The sequence below is a fragment of the Anabrus simplex genome, chromosome 1, assembly GCF_040414725.1.
Source record: "Anabrus simplex isolate iqAnaSimp1 chromosome 1, ASM4041472v1, whole genome shotgun sequence".
In the NCBI taxonomy this organism is placed as follows: domain Eukaryota; kingdom Metazoa; phylum Arthropoda; class Insecta; order Orthoptera; family Tettigoniidae; genus Anabrus; species Anabrus simplex.
Genome location: NC_090265.1, coordinates 598,969,443 through 598,982,226, shown reverse-complemented (window position 1 = coordinate 598,982,226; position 12,784 = coordinate 598,969,443). Strand labels below are relative to the sequence as shown.

The window sequence follows — 12,784 nt, the reverse complement described above, 5'->3', positions numbered from 1 at the left end:
GAATAAATCACATACAGGTTTCAAAAGGTATACAGAATAACTGTGGTTATGCAGTAGTGAAAAATTATCAAAACTCTCTTCCTGGCCATGTTTATTTTTAAATGAAAAAAGGAAATACCTGGACCAAAAATGGTATCAAGAATGTGAAGGATAGTTTGTGTTCGATGTACGCATCATGAAAATTCTAAAAATCAAATTGCATCCATTGCCTTTCTAGCACGTTCTCACAAAATGAGATTAGACTTCTTATTAAGCAAGGCATTTAAAATAACAGAAAAATAAAATGAAGCCGTGAAAATAAACAGATAAAAAAAAAAAAAACTTAACTACACGTATGCGCAATACAACTACTGGCAGATCTTCACGTATGGTACTTGCTGGTAAATTTTCCCACATTTATTATTACTATTCTTATGTTATTATTCTTTGTATAATTCTATATATTGGATATTGTATTTGAAAAAAGTCCCTGTAAAATGTCAATAGAACTCTCAAAAACTCTTCTCAATTGTATCGGTTTTGAACTGGCAACACCCAGGAAATTTGCATGCCATGCCACTGGAACATGGATTAAAATTAAAACACTTTCTGGCAAAGACTTGAATGCAGACCTCTTGACACAAATCTGATTAAAAAAAGGCATTAATATCTTCAATTCCTGATCTATACAAAAAATAAGTTAACAAGAAAAGATTTTGATTTTATGTAGACAGACTACATAGAAAATGAAAAAATAAAAGGTAATCTGCAAAAATAAACATAATAGCAAACAAAAGTGTTCTACTGCTACTCCAACTTAGCCAGATCTTTTATCCATATTGTGTTATCTACTTCTTGGACTGTACAACAAATTTCAATCTCTTTTTTGGGATAGTAATATTAGTAAAGAATGTCATAAACAAATGATAGCAGTTCCTTAGACAAAGTTAGAATAGAGATATCATTATTAATATCCTTGCCTCAGTAAGTAACTTTTCCATTTTTCATCTACTGTTTTGTAAATATCTTGATAACTGAACAGTTAAACATAACATCTTATCTAACACATAGTCACAGCCTTTACAACTTATTGAAAATATAAATAAGTAGTGTTCCAAAATAACTTATTATACAACATGAAGAGCTCAATTCATAAAATCCTGACTTGCATTCTGCATGGATTACACTCCTGATAATATTTACCAAAGAACAACGGAAACATATACAGAATTAAAAACTGCTTAAAACTTAACATTCACAAGATAAAATTTGAACTATAGTCCAAATACTCCTGCACTTTCTAGTAAGCAGCAACAACCACAGCCCGTTGGGCATACTGTTTCTGTCTCAAACCATACCATCATGTGATTGGTATGGCCACCATGGCCACATACTAAGCAAAAATTAGAGGAACCTGGAAGAGAGAAACAAATTATTACACACACATGTAGGATGGTATTTAGCTTCAAACAGGCTCACTACCACTCTGCATTTTATAATACATCTGAGGATTTCATCACATGAAATAAGGATAACCAATTAAGGTAAATTTACTCAAACTAACTGAACTGAAAAACATTAATGAGAATAAAATAATTAGAAATTCTCTTTACTGATGTCTTACTTACAAAAAACATTGGCTGAAAAAAAGATGAGATTATATAGATAAAATAGTAGATTGCTTTACAAATATAAAATAAAATAAAAAGGTCATTTTTGAACTAGCACGTATTGTATTACAAATATTACTTCAAAACTGAATTTACATTAAAATATGATGCCATCTATTTAAAATAATAGGAGAGAAGATATCAACTTCTGGCTTGGCAAAGAAATTAACAGGAAACTATTTCACTCGTTTCCCTATTACAGCTCTTTAGTGATGCGTAAGCTATCTATGACAGCTGATGATTGAGCTGCTGCGGATTTAACCAGCCTTCAGACTAAGCACTCAACATACATAGATACATACATACATTACATACAATCGTTATGAATAGAACACCGTCTGTTTTACCAATCAAATAAAATTCAGGATGATCCAATTAGTACATACGTGTATATTGACACACGCACAAGTATATTCAACCATGAATGACCACAATTCACATATTGCTGAAAATGGAAAAAATGTCTCTGTCTTCTTCACTGCAGGTAGCTGGGCTCGCTGGTATTACCTGGACAGTGATAATCCTGACTGACAGCTCGCCTTTTACTTTCATTTCCCTTCATGTGCTCAATCACTTCTCACAGCAGCTGCATGCAGACAAGTTTGAACAGTCTGTTAAGAATCATGGCATATGGCGCCTGTTCTATGGCTTAATTCCATATAAGTGTAGTGATATTACCGGGCGAGTTAGCCGTGCGGTTAAGGGCGCGCGGCTGTGAGCTTGCATCCGGGAGATAGTGAGTTCGAATCCCACTGTCGGCAGCCCTGAAGATGGTTTTCCATGGTTTACCATTTTCACACCAGGCAAATGCTGGGGCTGTACCTTAATTAAGGCCACGGCCGCTTCCTTCCAACTCCTAGGCCCTTCCTATTCTATCGTTACCATAAGACCTATCTGTGTCGGTGTGACGTAAAGCTACTACAAAAAAATCTAGTGTTTTGCACAGACAACACAGTCAATTCAATTAACCCACAGACAACATAACTGCTCCACACAGTGAACTACTTAAGACTGACAACTAAACAGTGGTCACATAACAGCAACAGCTCAACAGTGCTAACCAGCACTACACAACTCCTCAGAAAGATGACAGCTGACACTACTCCAATTCTATTCACACAAACTGTTCTGTATACTGACTCCACATTGGCACACATACAGTACTCCAAAGCAGTACACACCACCAAATATTCCAAGGCAGTACATACACACTACTCGAATAATACGATATTCTGACAGACTCCAGTACGACACCCATTACACCAACACTGATGACAGCCAGTACTACAGCTGTCCAACTCCAACTACTGACTCGCTATTCATGGCTAGCCTCCTTTTTATATTCTGATGATGGAGAACTAGAATCTTTGGGGCTAGGCCAGAATGGGAATACTCTTGTTTTGTGGTCTAGAAGGTGGAAAGGGAAACCAGACAAGAGAACAATAGAGGCGAGAGGCTGTCACTATTCCTTCAGGCTGGGAGCTTCCAGTTGACTCACTAGTTCCTTCCAGGAAATACCAAAAGGGGCTAAATACAAAGGGCTAACACATAACACTATTTTTATGATAACCCACCATATTTTAAGTAAAAAGAAACCTTGTTCAATTGAAAGCTTATGATTAACATTAATATCAATGATGCTAACAACAATAGTAATATTACTGGGTTTGGAGGTGCTGGAATTTTGTCCCACAGCAGTTCTTTAATGTGTTAGTAAATCTACTGACACAAGTCTGATACCACAATTGATGAATTTTATTTTAAAAAAACATTTATGTTGACTATGATATCAAATTATCAAATGAGAAGGTCCACCCAATTCAACACAATTTGTGTTACACTTTTCAATTATGCATTATTTTACGACACGAGTACATGTTTCGTCTTGTCATAGTTCCTTGATACAATACTCAATATTACAAAAATACAAACAAATTTGAATACTGTACTTAAAAATTATGTTATATTACAAATGTAAATCCTATAAGAAGTTTGTTTACAGTTTGTGTTGTTACTGTCCAGCAGTTGTTAATTAAGGTAAGTAGTATCAATAAGCACCAGTATTTGTAATCTGTGTAACACTTCGTCACATAACTTGTTTGAGGAAGTTAATTGATTTATTTTTACTAAACTGAAATGAAGTTCTTTAAAATCCTTAAAATAGTTGTCCATTAGTAGCAGGAAAACTCTTCTCAGATGATAATTATAAATCTTCAGAAACATGTTGAAAATTCTATAATGCTGATATATTTGTGTATAAGAGAGTCTCGAGAAGAATGAAAAAAAAAAGAGGAGAATGGATACTGTATTTCACGAAAAGTATGAATGTGTATTTGAGGTATTCATTTGCATTCAGTTCCCCACTGCTTCCTCTGGAAAGATGATATATGTACCTTGTTATATATGAGACATATTACCATACCTGCCAATTTTCCCGATTTAGGCGGGAGACTCCCGATTTTCGACAGTTTTTTCCCGCCTCCCGATTATTCTATTATTTCTCCCGATTTTAGCTTATTTTTGGTAAACATCAAACATTTGTTTCCAAATCCCAGCATTTCAGCTTTATACGCCATTGGCCGGAAGTCCTTCTCTCATTGGTCGCTTTCAAATGAAATATCAACGTTTATTAATACGAGAAATATGTGCGAATGTGCGATGTTTATTTAAACCTGTATATCGGATGCGATGCGTATATCGATTGTCAATCACTTGTTCTCACATGCTATTGTTCGCGGTCGTTCACATCAGTCTAACATTAAAAATTAAATAATTGAAGTTCAACCAATTCAATACATAAAAGAAAGAAATGTAGTAATTACATTCTTATTTAAATGGGACCGGTTTCGACCCTAGTCCAGGTCATCGTCAGCCGTAAAAACAAGTAGGCGAAATCACACAATGTTTATGAATATTGGAGAAATGGGTCAATTTCACACTCTGTCAGGCACAAAGTCACAACACTATCAAATAATATATGAAGATTATAAATAAACTTGAAGTCGCAGACAAATAGATTTGTAGAAGCAAACCGCCAGTTCCCGGTGATCAGCGCGGCACATTCAAGGTCATGCGCTGCGGTATTGAATTGGTTGAACTTCAATTATTTAATTTTTAATATTAATAATTTCCAATACGGAACAATGAAATTTTTATCTTTAAATAAACACATCAGTCTAGTCGATTCTAGAGGCTATTCGCTAGATTTTGAGTCCTTTTTTTAGTAATTTAGGGTCAGAATTTCAAAGATAGTGAATTTTTTAAAGATAGGAGCCATTTGGAGACAATTCTAGCAAATTTTAATTTATTAGTTACTTGATAAAAATAGCATTGCGCTTCGTATAATCACGCGGGCGCATGATGTAATATATTAATCTATGCATTCGCTAAGTAATTGCATCTAAGTGCTTGACTTATTCACACATGCGGAGCATGAGTTCATACAACTTTCGGAAAGCTTATCAGAGAACGATCATCTCATTCACATACCTGTGAGGGAATAGAGGTGTGTAATTTTTAGCCTTGTAGCTTCTTATAGCAACAGTCGTGTTTTGAGACAATACGTGTTATTATATTATTATTATTAAAACATGTAGAATAAGTAGCTTCGACCAATTGCATCTCACGATTTATCCTGATTTTTGTATTAAAATCTCCTGATTTTTTGTTTTGTAAAGTTGGCAGGTATGTATTACTAATGACTGTCTCAATGAGTTGTACAGCTGTTGAGGAGGAGGTGCAATTGGTCGAAACTACTTATTCTACATGTCTTAATAATAATAATAATAATAATAATAATAATAATAATAATAATAATAATAATAATAATAATAATAACAACACGTATTGTCTCAAAACACGACTGCTGCTATAAGAAGCTACAAGGCTAAACATTTCTGTTTTGCATATATCTTTTTGGTAATAATTTGTATATTTGTTTGAATAATATATTAGCATTCTGTGTAATTTCATTTAAGCTGTAATTGGGATTGGTTTTTTGATCTAGCTGTATATAAACGTCTTCTAGCCTATTCATCAAAGTACCTTTATTTGCCCTGTGTAAAATAATTAAATCCTGGTTTATATCTGTAAATGAGTGATGGAATTCTTTCATAAGAGTATTCATGGTTGAAAATATATTATATCTATCTGCATTAATGTGTTCTTGGTATCTAGGAAATTTCTTCCTGTGTGACAAACATGGGTTGCTTCACATTTTAATTTGTATATTCCAGAGTTGAGAGATGATTGAATTGTGATTATAGACTTTCATTTTTAAATATTGATATTTTGATGTATGTTGTTACTATTGAAGGTAAAGGTAGCAAAATACTACTTCTTATTTGATTCTATTTGGAGATTAGTTTTTGGTACATTATTGATTTTATTAATTACTGTTTCTATGAAGTTTCTGTTGTTCCTGTTATTAATTGATATGGCACAGACAGAGTCTATTTCTTTTTTTAGTTGATTTTTGATAGAGGGATATTGAATGCACAGTTAATTAGGCTGTGAAAAGTAGCTTTTTTATGGGCACCGGGGTGAAGAGAATTTGTTTAAATACATTAATAGTTTTTGTAACTTTTTTGTAGATTTTATATGAGAGATGATTGTTATATCTAGTTACTGTATGTTCAAGAAAGTTTCAAGTACAGTTCACTTCTGTTTATATTGTAAATTTAATATGTAGATCTAAGTTATCAAATAGGGAACATGCATGATCCGGGGTTTTAATTAAAAATATGCTAATGTGATTCAAAATTTCATGCAGAATTCAAACATGTGATCAGAATGTACAAATAATAACACCAAACATGATAAAAATCTAAATTAAAGTACGAAAATGTCACGTGACACAAGTACGCGATCTCATTGGTTTGACGTCATCGTACACGTTGCCTGAATTAGCAGACGAAATAACACATAGTGTACTGTGAGAAGGAGGATACACTTTGCGTATTTCTACTTTATGTTAGTGTCTGGTATAGTTAAATTCAAGGTCTATACATTGGATAATAATCTGAGTGGTATATTTTAGACTTAAAATGAATCCTGCGCAGACAGTGAGGCAGAAAACTTATAAATGGTGTATAGTTCCGATGTGCAAAAGCACATCGCATACCATCTAAAACAAATTGTTTATAAATGTTCAAAAGACGCTAAAACTAGGGAGAAACGGATTTTGGCGAGCCGGCGAAATGCTGGTGATATATCGGAAAAGTCTACAGTTTATTTTTTTGAAGATCATTTTAACGTAAGTTGAAGTTGTTTGAATTTTCAATCACTTTTCAATGTCAGCTGTTCTAGCGGTAAAACTTTAAATGTTAATGTATGATGCTTTAATTAAATGCTTCAATTACATCTTGGATTATGAAAGTAATAAACAGTGCATTATATATGTTGATTATTAAAGTATTCTCCAAACCTAACCTATGGTTTGGGTGATCCATGTCAAGGTAATAAACCAAAGGGGTTATGAACTCTAATTATACCAATTTATCTTGGCATGCGATAGTTATTTATGTCTTTATTGAAGAGTTTACATTTGTGAAGAAATTTAGGCTATAGCTAAATACTCTATAATATAACAAAAAAAATAGGCGTGTACATCATGAAAGAATTTTTTTTTTTTTTGCTAGTTGCTTTACGTCGCACCGACACAGATAGGTCTTATGGCGACGATGGGACAGGGAAGGAGGCGGCCGTGGCCTTAATTAAGGTACAGCCCCAGCATTTGCCTGGTGTGAAAATGGGAAACTACGGAAAACCATTTTCAGGGCTGCCGACAGTGGGGTTCGAACCTACTATCTCCCGAATACTGGATACTGACCGCACTTAAGCGACTGCCATGAAAGAAAACAACAAGAATTTCACAAATGTATATCTCTACACAAAACCAATGCTTGTCTGTTGGGGTTTTATAAGTTAACAATGCTCAATTATAATAATTATCATAATATTAATGAAATAAATAACATAATTGCACACAGGTGAAAATAGTGATGTTGGGTTTAAAATATTATCCAACTTAGCCTAAGTTTTAAGTTATACAAGCCAAGTCAATAAACCGATGGGTAAAAATACCGGGCGAGTTGGCCGTGTGGTTAGGAGCGCGCAGCTGTGAGCTTGCATCTGGGAGATAGTGGGTTCGAACCCCACTGTCGGCAGCCCTGAAGATGGTTTTCCGTGGTTTCCCATTTTCACACCAGGCAAATGCTGGGGATGTACCTTAATTAAGGCCATGGCCGCTTCCTTTCCATTCCTAGGCCTTTCCTGTCCCATCGTCGCCATAAGACCTATCTGTGGCGGTGCGACGTAAAGCAAATAGGAAAAAAAAAAAAGTAAAAGTCACAGCACCCAAAGACATTCCTGTATTGAACGACTAAAATGTCACCAAGACACTTTTCTTGCGTGATATGCTCAGCTTGTTAAAAGCCAAATGTAATTAATGTTATTGGCTTTACGCCCCGCTAACTACTTCTACGGTTTTCGGAGACGCTGATGTGCAGGAATTTAGTCCTCCAGGAGTTCTTTTACGTGCCTGTAAATCTACCGACACGAGGCTGACGTATTTGAGCACCTTCAACTACCACCGGACTGAACCAGGATGAACCTGCCAAGTTCGGATCAGAAGGCCAGCACCTCAACCGTCTGAACCACTCAGCCCGACTTGTGAAAACTAGATGAAGTCATATTTATCTTTATCTTTATCATGTTTAACTTTTTCCCTCCACCAAGATATTTAATGTTTCTCTTTCATGGGCCCTGGAAGTGGGTAGGCCAGTTGCCCCAACCATAAATTTATATTTCGGGAATGATAAATTATAGACCTATAGTACTATGATCATTCTTTCTTTCTTAATCAGTTTATCCTTCAGGGTTGTTTTTTCCCTCGGACTCAGCGAGGGATTTCACCTCTACCGCTTCTAGGGCAGTGGCCTTGGAGCGTGAGACTTTGGGTATGGTGATACAACTGGTGAGGAGGGCCATTACCTCACCCAGGCGGCCTCGCCTGTTATGCTCAACAGGGGCCTTGTTGGAGGATGGGAAGATCGGAAGGGATAGGCAAAGAAGAGGGAAGGAAATGGCCGTGGCCTTAGGTGCCTGGAGGAGAAGTGGGAAAATACAAAAAACCACTTCGAGGATGGCTGAGATGGGATTCGAAACCGCTCTACTCAGTTGACCTCCCGAGGCTGATTAGACCCCGTTCAAGTCCTCGTACTATTTGTTTTCAACTTTCATGGCAGAGCCAGGAATCGAAACCGGGCCTCTGGGGGTGGCAGCTAATCACATTAACCACTACACCACAGAGGCGGACTAGTACTATAATGCTACCTATATGTTTATGTTAGTGCTGAAATCCGATTTCTTACTTTACTAATGCTGAAAGCCCGAAAATGTAATGTTATTCTTTAACATGGGAATCAATCTAAAAGGAAATGTTGAAAGTGATGTGATTTCTATCCAGATTCGTTGTTATCCTAATACTATGAGTTACAGTACATTGCACATATATAAAAGATGCCACTTACAAACTTGCTTTTTATCCGCGAATTTCTGCGGCCATAAAAGTCACTATTTTTCAAGAATGATGACGTCTACACATGGTAGATTGTCTGACTGTGCTGTTTTGAACCTTTCTTCTGTCATTTTGAAGTTATTCGCGATCACGAATAACAAACAATCGGCTTTTAGTAACAGCTGATGCACAAGAGCTGGTATGGTAGAGCTGCATACAGTACTGGAACGTGACGTCACAGAGCGCCGTTTACGTCAGAGGCCGTTTCACTCGCCTTGCGGAAAGGCACTTTTAAATCCTTTTTTAATGGTAGAAAACAAGGCAACTTACCACAATGTAATACGTTTACATACTATTTCATTGGTGTACTTTTCAAAAAAAAAAAAAAATTTTGAAAATTATGCATGTTCCCTATTGTTCTAATATTGCAGTGTTGTTCATAGTTATAGGATTTACATGTGCAATATAACATTATTTTTAGGTATTTAAATGTGCTCGTATTTTTGTAATATTGAGTCTCATATCAAGAAACTGAAGATGTTCCCACAACATGATAAAACATGTATTCCTATTGTAAAATAACTGAAAAGTGTAATAAAACAAATTGTGTTGCACTGAGCAGACTTTCTTATTTGATAATTTAACAAGTCTGATATATTTGAGCACTTTCAAATACCACTGGAATGATGATGATGATGATGCTTGTTGTTTAAAGGGGCCTAACATCTAAGGTCATCGGCCCCTTATGGTACAAGATGGACAACATGACATGGTAATTAAAATTTTAAAATATCCACTGACTTGAGTTTAAAATAAATGGTGATGAAAAATGATTATGAGATTAAAACTATCAGTGGATCTAATTTGAAATGCATTATTTTCTAATTAAATTATAGAAAATACAGGTGACAATGGAATAAGGCATTGCCTGGAAGTACAATAAGATAAGCAAACACGGACCAAAATATAGTCAATGGAATAAAAGCACAGTTAACACAAATACACTACGACAAAGAACATTATTACACACGATAAAAAAAGACCACTATCCCTCATAAAACAGATGACGAGGTCTGCTGACTGCATGTGATCTCGCAGGATGAGGGAGATGGTACTCTGGATTTATTTTATTTATTTAGCGTATGGCTTTACAGATACAACACACAATGATTTTGAAAAACAAACTATATGTTTATATCCAGGTTATTTATATAGCTAACTGTCTCTCAAAGCGCATGAGCAAAGTCACTGATAACGTGCAGGATGGTCTGCTTAGAGGCACCACAGTCGCAGTTAGGCGTAGGAATTATTTTCCACTTGTAGTGGAAATCTGCGCAGTTACTATGGCCCGATCGTATCCTGTTAAGAGTAGACCAGGTTTTCCGAGGAATCTCAAATCCAGGTGGCAGTGACGATCCTATGTGTGGCAAAGTTGACTCAGGCCTAGTATCTTGTCTTCCCTACCATTCCTTAGTAATATTGTTGCTCACATCCGTAGGTTTAACCTTAAAGTACCCTACACGTGATCCCTGGGTGTTGCTAAGCGAGCAACAGCGAACAGGCGACCAGACGTATTTCTCTCCTGGTCAAGATACAACACTAATGAACATGGAACTCTGGAGTTTTAGCTTACAACACAGATCGACCAGGTCCATACAATCCATAAGGTTGTGTACCATGGTAAGATGATCGCCACAAGTACACACCGGAGGGAGTTCTCCTTTCAGTAAATAGGAGTGCATTACTATACCGCGACCGATCCGAAGACGACATAATACCACTGCTTCCCTCCGAGAAGCTCGAAGGGAAGTCCTCCATACCTTAGTACCTTTTATCGCTCTCAGCATATTTGGAAGTGGAGTGGCCTGCCACTCCATCTCCCAATTAGACATAACCAAATGTCTCAACTGAGAGCGAATATCACTTGCTGGAACCTTGTAAGGCAACAGGGGCAGTGTAACTGTCTCCTTGGCAACCTTATCTGCTAACTTGTTTCCCTCTACACCCATGTGGCTTAGGAGCCACATAAATGTGATTCTGGTGCCAGCATCCAAACACCCAGCCACCAGGTCCGAGATCCGCTGCACCAGAGGGTGCTGAGGGAAACAGGTATCCATAGACTGTAGCGAGCTCAAGGAGTCTGTACCACATAGCTTCAAAGATAGCATAGAGCTCTGCGGTGTACACACTACAGGTTTCTGGGAGAGTAAAATGGAAACCTATCATTGTCGACAATGAACGCACAGCCCACTTTCGTGTCTGTTCTCCAGCCATCCGACTGAACCTGGATACCAGCCGACAATGGACAGAAAGAGCCTCTGATAAATTAAAGGGTCTGTGTTTTCCTTCGGGCTAGAGTACAGATCCACGATTATTTAAGGTCGTCGTATTATCCACGGAGGTATCCTACTTGGTTGTCTGACAAGGCAAGGAATCGAAGGTACATCAAACAATCTGTGACTGCTATCCAAGCATATTCCAACCGGCCGAGTTGCTTACGGATAAGCAGTGTACAGCCGACGGTTTCAATTGTGGAATACGCAACGATAGCTTGGGTGAAGTGGCATCTGTTGCAAATCTGCAGTATAGGACAGAAGCATTTGCTGGCGCCTCAGGTGCATAGGCGGCACACCAGATTCAGCGAGTAGACTAGCAATGGGGCTTGTATGAAAAGCTCCCGTTGCCAACCTAACCCTGCTGTGGTGGATGCTATTCAATTTCACAAGGACGCTTAGCCTCGCTGAGCCATATGCTGCACTGCCTAGTCTAACCTGGATAAAATATGTGCCCTACAAAATTGTAGAAGCACCGTGCAGTCAGCCCTCCAATTAGTGCTGCTAAGAAACTTCAAGATATTCAGCTTCTTGGTGCATTGTATTTTTAACTGCCGCACAGGTGGCTCCCGCGATAATTTACTATCGAAAAGGAGCCCAAGAAATAGGTAAGTGTCAATTACAGGGCGAGCGATATTTCCTAAATAAAGCTCAGGATGTGAGTGAAGAGTGCGCTGCCGGCAAAAGTGGACAACAGAGGTCTTTGCGGTTGAAAACCAAAATAATACCAATATAAATGGTCCGTTATTGGACATTATAAATTTTCCAGCTAGCTCATTCTTGGTTGCCAGCGTTTCGCCCTCGTGTGCTAGGGCGGGCTCATCAGTTGGTACCTAGCACACCTACCAATACGCTGGCTAGTGCATACCGTGGAGGCCACTGCGTAGGCTAACTGGAGCCACCGGCAGTGCCAATGCACTAAGAGACTTTGTCTCATCACTAAAAATTGAAAACCAAAAGCCATGTTCTAAAGTCCACTGTTCCACTCTCCTAACAGCTTGCTGTAATTGTCGCTCTGCGACAGTCATAGTATGCGAGCTATAATGCAGAGCGAAATCATCCACATATAGCGATGGTATTACTGCTGAACCAGCAGCAGCGACAATACCGTTTATAGCAATCACAAACAGAGTGACACTAAGAACCGATCCCTGTGGGACTCCATTTCCTTGAACGTGGTATTGCGAATATACCCTCCCAACTCGAACACGGAATAAATGGAGGGACAAAAAATTCACAATAAATACAGGCAAGTTACCTCGGAATCTCCAATGATGCAGGGC

General features: G+C 37.5%; 1 protein-coding gene across 1 annotated transcript in view; it reads right to left on the bottom strand.

Annotated features, from left to right (window-relative positions):
• Nucleotides 1-1,253: 1,253 nt before the first annotated feature.
• The window catches only part of Wdr59 (WD repeat domain 59), a 232,172-nt gene continuing 220,641 nt past the window's right edge, over nucleotides 1,254-12,784 (bottom strand). Inside the window, exon 22 of the mRNA XM_067144938.2 lies at nucleotides 1,254-1,393. Coding sequence (XP_067001039.2) covers nucleotides 1,254-1,393 — 140 coding nt within the window. The remainder of the gene's footprint in view (nucleotides 1,394-12,784) is intronic.